Source organism: Crassostrea angulata, chromosome 6, assembly GCF_025612915.1.
Source record: "Crassostrea angulata isolate pt1a10 chromosome 6, ASM2561291v2, whole genome shotgun sequence".
Lineage (NCBI taxonomy): Eukaryota > Metazoa > Mollusca > Bivalvia > Ostreida > Ostreidae > Magallana > Magallana angulata.
Genome location: NC_069116.1, coordinates 55543050 through 55554433, shown reverse-complemented (window position 1 = coordinate 55554433; position 11384 = coordinate 55543050). Strand labels below are relative to the sequence as shown.

General features: G+C 33.3%; 1 protein-coding gene across 1 annotated transcript; it reads right to left on the bottom strand.

The window, feature by feature from the left end:
- Positions 1 to 500: 500 nt before the first annotated feature.
- LOC128190549 (dnaJ homolog subfamily C member 11-like) lies at positions 501 to 10649 on the bottom strand. The gene is made up of 17 exons (XM_052862634.1): positions 10509 to 10649; positions 9581 to 9710; positions 9353 to 9426; positions 9080 to 9178; positions 8554 to 8633; positions 7967 to 8144; positions 7538 to 7605; positions 7332 to 7402; positions 7008 to 7132; positions 6841 to 6920; positions 6146 to 6262; positions 5286 to 5441; positions 4851 to 4920; positions 4656 to 4762; positions 2223 to 2316; positions 1415 to 1544; positions 501 to 852 (listed from the first exon to the last, which is right to left on the bottom strand). Exons 1-17 carry the CDS (start codon positions 10581 to 10583, stop codon positions 806 to 808), a joined length of 1701 nt encoding a protein of 566 aa, XP_052718594.1. The 5' UTR covers positions 10584 to 10649; the 3' UTR covers positions 501 to 805.
- Between the last annotated feature and the right edge of the window lie 735 nt (positions 10650 to 11384).

The following is an 11384-nucleotide window of genomic DNA, read 5'->3' as shown; positions in this document are numbered from 1 at the left end:
TTAATGGAGCACCGTGGTAGAGAGTTAAGGTCTCCGCGGGGGGTCAGGGGAAGTAAGGAGTGGGTGGCTTACCAACTGTTTACAGGATCAACACTACAGATTACACATCAGGTGATCTAAGCTTACACTGGACACGATCATTAATTTTTGTGTACAGAGGCTCTCCGATAAGAGATACAATATGTACCAGAAGTTCTTCTATTGAAATTTGTCAGATTTAAATGCTACTTCTGTCACATTTTGCTCCAAATTGCTGCACATTTTAATTACTATTTAGATTTTTAAAAATCCATTATCATAAAAGAAACATTCCATATCAGAGGAAAAGGTGGATCAATTTTTGTTGAGACATACCGGTAATACAGCAGTAGTTATTACATATATGTACTACATGTGACCTTGAAAATTCAAATTGTACTAATTCAAATTAAAGACTCAAAACATGAGACTTCCAAGAAAATGTAAACAATGTTAATCTCTTGATGAAGTCAAAACCCACATAAAACATCACTTTTATTGTCAACAAATCTTATTCAATTACACACATTCTATTAACATCACAGTTTGACTGATAACTCTGAATGCATAATGAACGGCTCCCCAAAAGGTAGAGCATCTGGTGTGACTGAAGGTTTTTAATGCCTCGGCATCCGAGAAAACCATATAATACCCATATTATGTTTACAAGTATTTAAACTGTGTTATGGAGTTTCAAAACATGCACAGGTACTAGTTATTCATGTCTCTGAGATAAAACTAATTCTGGTCAAGGAAATGCCTGTCAAAACCCTAGATCCCTTCATGGTCATTGGTGAGCAAAGGATTCATCTTTTTCATCCTGCATCACATGCCCTAGAACAAAGATAGCAGTTTGTATAATAATTACAGAGCAAGCACAATGCCAAGAAACAACAAACTTGATGATGTGACAATGACTTAATTCTACACATACACAACTATCATTAAGAAAGACAAACTCTTTTTTAAATGTATGAAAATAAGATCATGTTATAAAATCAGTCAGCTGTTTACAGATGCAAGCATTGGCATGATTGATGAAATTTCCATCATGAAAGTGTGCAGGTGCAGTCAGAAAAGGAATGCATTATTCATAAAAATGAGAAAAAATTGTTGATTTGGCCACAATTGTAAGTCTACATGAGATTGACCATTAGTTTTCATCAATGCACAGTTCATACACTTGTAACAAAACTAACTAAGCTTAGCACAATACTAAAGCCTATTTTTATGGTCTTGGACCAATCAAAGGGAAACCCCCAAAGTGAAAGTTTCCCAATAGTTCATATGTACTACATGTACCGGTATTTCACCAATAGACAAAGGGACCACAAATGAATACAGCAATATGATTTATTAGAAAGACAATGTGCATTGACTGATGGCCAGATCTTACTCTGTAGAGGCAATCGGATGGGGTCTTTGTCTTCGTACGTCACTTGATGAGGTCGATTCCTAAAGTTGTAGCGAATATACAGACTCTTTTCTTGTCCTGGACAAGGGTCATAAAACCCTGGCAAGTCACTCTGTAAGACACAGCACAAAGTCAAAGTGGAAATACTGTGAAATCATCATTGTTCTTAATAAGGAACCAATGTTTGTGGCATTTGTGGAATCCCTTATCCACGAATTTACATCCCCACGCACGTACATGTATATTAATACACTCAATGCACTCAAATATTTTTCCTTAAAAATAGCTTACTGGTAATCATTATAATGGTAAATGCATACGAATATTTTTATTGCTAGTGTTAATATTACTAAATTTCAAAAGTCTTTTATATTTTAGTTGATATTGTTAATTACTAATCAGAAACCCTTACTACGTATGTAGTACATAAAAATATACGCGAAAAAGGCTGCGCGCGATGCTACCGCTTTTCAGTTTAAAATCTACCTATTTTTCATCACTGTAGGTTAACATGTATGTGTATATATACAAGCTTTTGTTTAATATTTATCAAAATTATCGCAACCAACCCATGAACCAGGAAAATTTTAGCTATCCATAAAACATTGACCACCATGAATTAAAACAATTTCACAGTAAGGGACAGTGCCTGATTAATCAATTCTCGCATCCAACTTTTTTGTTTCTGACCATGAACATGAGCAGAACAATGTATTTTCATCTAGTTACATGTAGTTCATAAAATTTTTTTCCCTTTTATTAATGAAATGATTGACAGCGTTGGACGTACCTTGGTGTTAGATTCCAGGATGATGAGTTGGGAGTCAGTAACCTGAGCTTGTAGTGGGACTTTCACATCAATGCATTCTGATTCCACTAATTCACTGGGAGACAAAATACAGGCTTATCAGGTAAATCAGTTTGGTGGTGAGAAAAAATACAATTGCTGGGAATCCTTGTCTTTGTTTTGGAAATAATTTAATCATGATTTTTACTATCTTTTATACAGACATGGCAATAACTGTATGAACAAAGAATTCTGAGAAATCTAAAAGATTAATGACAATCAGTATTTCACAACTAGACAATAAGAGAGAGGGCCTGTCCAACAGACTACTGGTAATTAACAAAACCTAAATGATTGTCTAGAGACTACCTACCCATCCTGTGTGACTACTAGAAATAGACAGAACATTGATGAATAGCAAGTGACTACCTACCCATCCTGCTGACTATTAGAAAGAGCATTAAGGTAGCTCGCGGGTTTACCTGCTTGTGAGAAAACCTACCTTGAAAATTTGTATACGTGATCCATAGGTTTCAGGGTTTTATTTTTAAAGTTTATTTGAGATTCGTCTGCGTAGTAATAATGTTATCATGATTCAAACACAGTGTCGCTGATACAATCAAGCAACGCCATTTCAATGAAATATATAGTAAAATGCATATCTTAGTCGAAAAAACCGCATTTCAAAACTATGCTCCAAACTTTTAAACGATCTAGACGAACTTAGTTTTACTCAACACAATAACAAACGAGATAATTTTGAATCAATTCATAAAAAAAAATCAATATGTGTTCTCGGCCAATTTTTCGCAAAACAACTTAAAAGTTTTAGAAGATTTCACAAAATTCAATATTTTCATCACGACGTTAGCCCGACGTCATCAATTTCTTGCGTCTGAGAACCAAAAAAGAAAATGCGCTGCTTGACCAGACAAGCCGATTAACACAAATTAGAACATTAGAAAATCTAATCAACGTGACAATGAATGTTTTTGAATGCACAAATGCAATTCATGTAAGGTTGTGAAGAGAAGAAACATGGCTACTTTTCTTTTCATAAAAATCAATGAGTCAATCATGAATTCAATGTAAAAATAATTACCATACAACTATTCACATATTAATAAGCCTGTAATCGTATACGATGATTAGCTAAAGCCAAAATAATTTTAATAGTTAGATCGGTATTTGAAAATACAGAATGTATAATTGTGAAACGAGCAAAGTTAATATATGTGGTTCGATTTATTTACAATGTACTTGTCTAAACATAAATTGGATTAAAGACTTCCAACGCACACCCATACCTTATAGAGCTAAATGCGACAATGTATGTCACAAATTTTTATCACTTGATAATTATAAATGTTTGTATAAACTGCAATTTAGCTTTTTAGAATATTTCATTTTATGTTTCTAAAGATCGTGTTATTTTCAAAAGAAATGTATGAGTTTGCTATGACGGTCAACTCTTTACGTCGAATCCTATTGTGACGTCAGCAAAACCGCGAGCTACGTTAATGATTTCCATGTGACTATTTAATACTCCTAGATGACTAAAATGCAGAACTTCAACGACTTTCAAGTGGCTACCTATCCATCCTTGATGACTAATAGACAGCCTTAAAGGGGCATGGTCACGATTTTGGTCAAAAATTATTTTTTTCGATTTCAATGTTTAAAATGCTTCAGTAAGGCATTTTTAATAGGCAACCAAAATTTGAGTGTCATTTGTTGAGTTATAAGCGAGTTACAGAGCTTACAATTCCTTGCTATGTAAACAAAGCTTTCGTTTACATTTTGAACGTTGAAGTGAAAATTCCAGTTTTAGACCTAAAATGAATGTGTTAATTGTTAGGAACTGTTTATTTATGCTTAAAATGAATAAGAATATAGACAAATCTTGAAAAAGATTTTTTACTGGTATATTGAACCTATGTAAACAAAAACAGGGCACAAGCCTTGTTTACATGACGAAGAATTGTGAGCCCTGTATCTTGCTTAAATCTAATCGACGGGCACCCAAATTTCATTTGATCATTAGAAATGCATTCCTAAAGCATTGTAAATAATAAAAACAGAAAAATAAAATATGACCAAAAATTGTGACCATGCCCCTTTAATAACCGTAAAGTGATATACCCAACTATCCTAGGTGACTTACACAGAGCCTAAATGACTATCAAAAGACTACTTACCCATCTTAGATGACTAATACATAGAGCCTAAATGATTACTGTAATTTTCGCCCTTCTACACTTGCAAACAGTTTTGCCCTGTATTGAATGCGCCCAAACACAGTTGTGTTCAAAGAAAAATAATTGAATCATCGGAATTCATCCAGTCTTAAATTCGCCCGCTGACAATGAGAACGAAAGGGGCGAAAATAAAACGGGGGCGAATATTTCCCTGTATTCAGTATCAAGTGATACCTACCCATCCTGGGTTACCAATCGTCCATACAAGGCCTTCAGAATAATCAAACCATTCCTGTTTGTCTCTTGCTCCAAACTTTTCTCTACAGTTCTCTGCATCAATTCTACCTATAAAATTTATAAAAATAACCATAACTTATGTCCTCATAAAAAACCCGTTGGATCAAATGGTGGGTTCATAACAGAGAACACTAACCGCCGCCTCAGCATCTTTCTTTTTTTGTTGTAGCTCATCAGAATCTCTTTCCTGTTTCTTTTTAAGATCTCTGAAATAATTGACACATTTGACATGGTTATCAGTATACGAGTAGAATAGTATGATGGATTTTACATAGGAATATAATTTCATTCTGAGCTCGGGTACATATTAATGTATAATTCTAATAAATGTACAATTATAAATGTATAATATTTCTTTGTTCATCTTGACTGAACATAAATACCCGTAAAGTTTACAAAACTCAAACATGACGGACATTGTTATATTAAAAGAGCCCAATTTGTACTGTATTGTGAACTAAAAATTCAGTCATATCTCATCTTATCCTACAGATATACCTCTGGCAGTATCTACCTCATTTATTCAAATAGAGAAGATTTTTTCATGGAGAAATATGTTTCTATATCTTACTCTGATTCTTTCCGTTTGACATAAGGATCTACGATTAACTTCTTAACAGCCAAGTACGCCACAGTAGGGAGGAACGTTCCGTAGAATATTGAAGATGGCAGCACCTGCTCCGATAGCAGGATCGGGAAAAAGTAAGACTGTCGACCTCTTCGTGCACTGCAAGTAAGAAAGCCTACGAAATGTAACAACCACATGGGGAAGGTAAAATGGCAAGAAAACTATGTCTGTGTTGTTCATTGTAGACATAAGACTACCAGTGTCTCCCATAGACAAATATCTATGAGACATGTATTTGCAACATGGAAGTGAAAAAATGTTCATACAAATACTGTAGACCAACAAGAAAATTAAATTGACATTGTATAAATGTAGACCATCTTAACTGTGTGGGACATTAATAAGGTATAAAAATTAGACAGAAATGTTCATTTTTCTTGTATTTTTTCTTATGGAAAACCTAGAGCGAAGCTTTGAACAATCTACAATTTTTCTGTTGGCAATCAGTCTTGAACATACATATATACATCTTTGATGAAAAAATAACAATGGTGATATTCACTGAAAACCAATTTTTGTACATTTTCTTTTCAAAATCAGCCCTATCTTACCCTAATCATATATGTACGGTAGTTCTTTGCAAAACAATTCAAAGAAATGTAGACAAAATTAAAAAGTAAATCTTTTGCTAAAACAAAGAAGAAGGAGTACATGTTTTGAAATAATTTGGGTATACATGTACATAGTTATACGAATGTAAAGAGACCATAGAATGTGAAAGTGTTAAAAATGTTCACCTATATCATTTACTGGTAATAATTCTCATGTTTTCACAAAAAGCATATGACAAGGGATTTACTCACCCAATATCTAAACTAACTCCACCATTATTTGTAATCTTTAGCTTGGCATGGATAGTGCTGAATTCAGAGATCTTCATTCTGACACCATAGGCAAAGAACCAGCCTATACTGCCTCCTCTGTAGAGAGAGAATCAACCATAAATTATTTCTCATAGCAGATACAGTGTACATTTACATGTAATACACATATTTTGATAGGAACTGCCCCTCAAACTGATGTGTAGATAGAGATATGTATGAGATTTAAACATTTCCATCAAATCTGAAGAAAAACGGTAAGCAGTTAATAATTCATGAACACACTGACTAACCCAGGTCTAACCACATTGACCAATTACCCGTACACACACATTTGAACAACAGTCGACTGAATCACAAACGGCAAATTAGTCCTCCATCGACTCCATCTTTTCTTGTCTTGCCATATATCAATACATGTACTATTGATATTACTCAGCTCTTACTTTATACTTTGAAGTTTATTGATTGTATTCTACATGTATTTAGAAAAAGACTGTGAAGGTGAATTGGAATTGTCTAGCAGACATATCAAATATTTGAGACCTTAATCTTCAAAACATTTAAGTTCTGTTACATCAACTGTACATATATTTAACTAGGTACATGTGTTTTGTTGAACTACAGTATACATTATCAGTACTCTTTTATCAAATAAGATTTCACAGAATACTTACATAACTTCAAAATCCATATTTGAGATGTGGGTTTCAAATGATCTGCTGTAGACAGCTTTGGCATAATTACTTTTACCAACCTATCATATAAAACAGTAGAGTTATCCAGTATCTTTGAAAATTAAGCTATTACCAAGTACAATTTTTGTTTCTTATGATGGTCTTACTTGAACTGTAAAGATAGCTCTATTTTTTCCATTATCGTAGTGGATAGTTGTTCGTAAACTTGGTTTGGCAGCTACTATTAAAGCCATTTCCCCCCGGAAATGACTGTCAAACTGGTTAGAGATAACTGATCAAGTAAAAAATATCAATTTATATGTATGAAACATTAAAGAAGAAAATACATGTTCATCTTAAAGTCATGGCAAAAATACTACCAAAAGAATCCTTATTGTGCAATTATTTGCTGACAATTTAAAGAAAATAGAGTACTAAACCCGGGTATTTGTACATGTAGTTTGATAGATAACTAAATCTCTAGTACTCACGGAAAGATAAGCCCATCGTCTGTCTCCTCATGGTTTCGTCTGTACCAAAAAACGTGGAACATTTACCATAACTATAACAAAGAGAGTACCCTTACCATTCAAACGCTGCCATACAAGACGTGTAAACAGGAAATATAAAACTTATGATGAAACAATTTATCAATTGATGAATAAACTTTTTTGGATAATGAAGAATGTCTTATTACCATCGCTTGGTCAGCTGACGATATCCTTGCAGTGCAAATGTCATTCCAGAACCAAATCCCATGTTCCCCTATTCAAAAACAGCAGATATAATTGGTTATATGTATTTATATTTACATCAATATACATCAGTACTTACTTTATAATTTTCATTTTAGATAATATATCAATATTTCCCATATCAACTAAAAATTTTTTTTTCAGTTTTATCTTCTTTGCATTAAATGAGGAAACTACACAAGATACTTATAGCAACAAATAGTTTGACTTTGTCAATAAAAACAAAATTAGGAACAGATCTGGAAAAAAATCAAAAAAAATCTCTAAATTCCAAAAACTACAAGTTTTTTTTCAAATATACCTGTGCACTGTATTTTCTCCAACCTTTTTATTAAATCTTTACCATGAAAAAACCAATTGTGTGAGATTACCTGTAGCCACCCTTTATCGGAGGTCTGGCGACGGTACCCAACTAGAAAATTCCCAGATCCTATTCCATTTTTGGATGATACTGTGCCCCCTATGATGGTTGTGTCTTTTGCTGTTAATGGGTACTCTACAGATTGGGAGAAGCGGATCTCAGTAATCTCAACATAATTCAGGTCATCTCTGTTTAAAAGAAAAAAATTGTCATCGATATGTCTTCAAGGTATGTTTTTAAAAACAAATTACATCACTGGGGTTAAAGAAAAGAAAATATCTTAGTTCATTTTTTTTAATTTCATCTCCGAAGTTAAGTACTAAACAACATGCACATGCAACTAATATACTCAAGTTCCACATGTACATTAAAGGTATTGATATATTTATAAGATTAAAGAAAAGTAAGGGCAATGAGATATGTTTACATGTACATAATGCACATAAACATATTTATACATGTACTTATAAGATATACTGTGTCTACCTAGGTTAATTAAATGAACTGTGATGTATGCATGTTTATTGTTCCCATGTTAACAATTTAAAGGAAAAAAACCAGAACATGTGTACAGGTATATATCTACAAACTACTTACTGATATTCAGAATCATATTCTTCATAATCTGCATAACCCCCAAATACATTTGTGGCATTAATGCGGACCTCAATCTCACCCTACAAAGTATCAATCATGGTTTTTTTAAAGTATGTATATAGAGACAAGCCAAGAAAAAAGCAATGCACTTAAAATATGAACAGGCTCATAGGAAAGTTAACAGTTAAGATTGTCAGCATTTCTGGGGACAAATAGTTCATCAACTTGGGAAGGGGGGGGGGCAAGTATTAAATTCATTATTGTATTGGTCTGACATGTACTGCAATACATGTATTATTAAAACAAAATACATGTTTCACTCAAATTAAATAAGGCATATAAGTGTAGCATCAGGGGTACAAGAGACTCAGGTGACTATTTAGTTATTGACCAGAAATACAATAATTTAAGCCTTAGGTGAATGAAATATACATGCTACTAGTGGCTTATATTGTGCTATTTTTTATACAATGCAACTTATGTAGAACAAAATATTTGAGCTTTTTAAAAAGATAAGTAAAATTACAGCTGGACTGGTCCTCTGTAGCCTGCGCTGCTCCTCCTCATACTTCAAGCGATCCAACTCGGCAATTATTTCCGCAGGAGACTTAGTCCGAGTAATGATCTGTAATCAACCAATCACATCCTGGTTACTAATCAAGTACACTTTAAAATCACATGTATATTGTGTGTGTTTACAACAAAGTAAATATACTTACGATTTAATCTATTTTTAAAAGAAATTTCATGCTTCTATGAGGAGGTTGTTATAATCCCCCCCCCCCTCTTCTAGCCATACCTCAAGCCCCTGTACATTGAGTCCTTCCATTCCATAACGATTGTATATCTCTCTCTTGTTAGGATCACTTAATACTGTAAATGAAAGAAAGATACATGTACTTGTACCGGTACTGTAGACATTAACAATAAAGGCTTACTATATACTATTTGCATTTTTTTTTTAATGCAAAATATGGATACAGTATAAATTCAACATTATTTTAAAGAACATTCAGTTTCATCATACTTTCATAAGCATTCTTAATCTTGTTGAAGAACACGTCAGCTTGCTTCTTTTTTACTGGGTCGTGATGTCTGTCAGGGTGAAATATTTTACTCATTCGTCGGTACGCTTTGCTGATCTCTTGGTTTGTTGCCTGTCAATGTTAAATTGAACTGTTATGATTATGAAGTCTAGATGATATGGAAGGATATGAAAAAAAGAATAAATACAGTAAAACTTGTTTAGTATGAACACAGATATAGCGAAATCTCAGATATAGCGAAGGTTTTTTGAGTCCCCAGTAAAATTTGTAACAAACCTTAAGTTGCAAAAATTGATTATAAGAAATTTACGCATTTAGCGAAATGATTTTGAGGTCTGTAGAGGTGAATAATAAAGAAATTTAAATCTTTTATAACGAATTTCTTTAAAGTTTAAAAAATTTGCACTACCATTTAACAAAATAGTTTGAATGAATGTATTTACATATAAATTCTTCAATTCACAATCCGATTTATAAAGGCATCAAAAGAATTAATTTTTATTATAAGCCTCAATTAGCAATAATTGTAGTCTAGTGAAAGAAAACATGTATATAGTGAATTCGCTATAGTTATTATTAAGGGCTATTAAATTCAATCCGAATTTTCTCAAATAATATTGAGTGTTTTATAACACAGAAAAATGCAATGTTAAAGGAAAACAGCACTTCTTAAAATGAAAATCCTCACTAGATCCCCATTGTTTGGGATTGCAACTTTACGAAATATTAATACATACCACCTGATTTAAACCAAATAGATCAGAATATATTTTAAAATTGTTGCAATAGTTCTAGCAGATAGGTCATGCGGTCATGTTCAAAGTCATTTTTATCGCTAATCGAAATATGTGAGATAAAAGAACAAAAACATGCTTGCATTTAGTCAGTGAAACAAAAATCTAAACTTGCCTTTTTATCCACATTCAGCAATACATAAAGATCGTCCGCTTGAAACCCATCATCATCATCCATGGAAGCCGCCATGTTTGATTAGACAAGTCGTGCGTAAAAATTTCTTCGGATTTCTCTGCTGAAGTTTTTTTTTCATTTCTAGACTATGGTGGCATAGATCTGCCACCACTTGTTAAGTAATTATGTCGACTTGTCAGATAATTTTATTGACTTGTCAAGTCTTTTAAAATGTTGACTTGTGTCAGAAAATAATCAGATTAACTATTGCCTAGAAACTCAATATTTTGTCATATTTTCAAAGCATGTTATACACTAGGCAAAATTGCTAACGCACCACCTACTACTTCTTTGATAGTTTTAGATCTGAACGCAACAAAGATTGATAAGTATATTATTTTAACAGTTTATAATAATACAAAAAATGAAACATCATTTGTTGTAATCTTATTGACCAGTTGCTTTGAGTACTGTTTATGAAACATTGGTACCCCCCATTATGTGGTTCACATATCAATATCAGGTGTGGGCTCCATTTGCTCGTATAAATGGGATCTGTCTGTCTTTTCGCCTAGTATTTACGCGACGCTTTGGAATTCTTGCTCGGTCCCTCACATTTCCGGTTTGCGCAAATTTCCGGTACAACCTTGCAATTGACGTGTGGTGCCTTTTAAACACTTTGGCTACCTTAAACGACATTTTTTTAATTTGATAATCACGCTGTGTCATGTTATAGCAAATATCACCGGTAATCGTACAATTATTAACATTTTTTCTAACCTCACTAAAGGAGCATTCTGCAGAGACCATACCAACTGTCCTGCCACGCTCATCTGCGCAAACGCGCCATACCCCGTCTGGTTTTTTGTGAGGTTT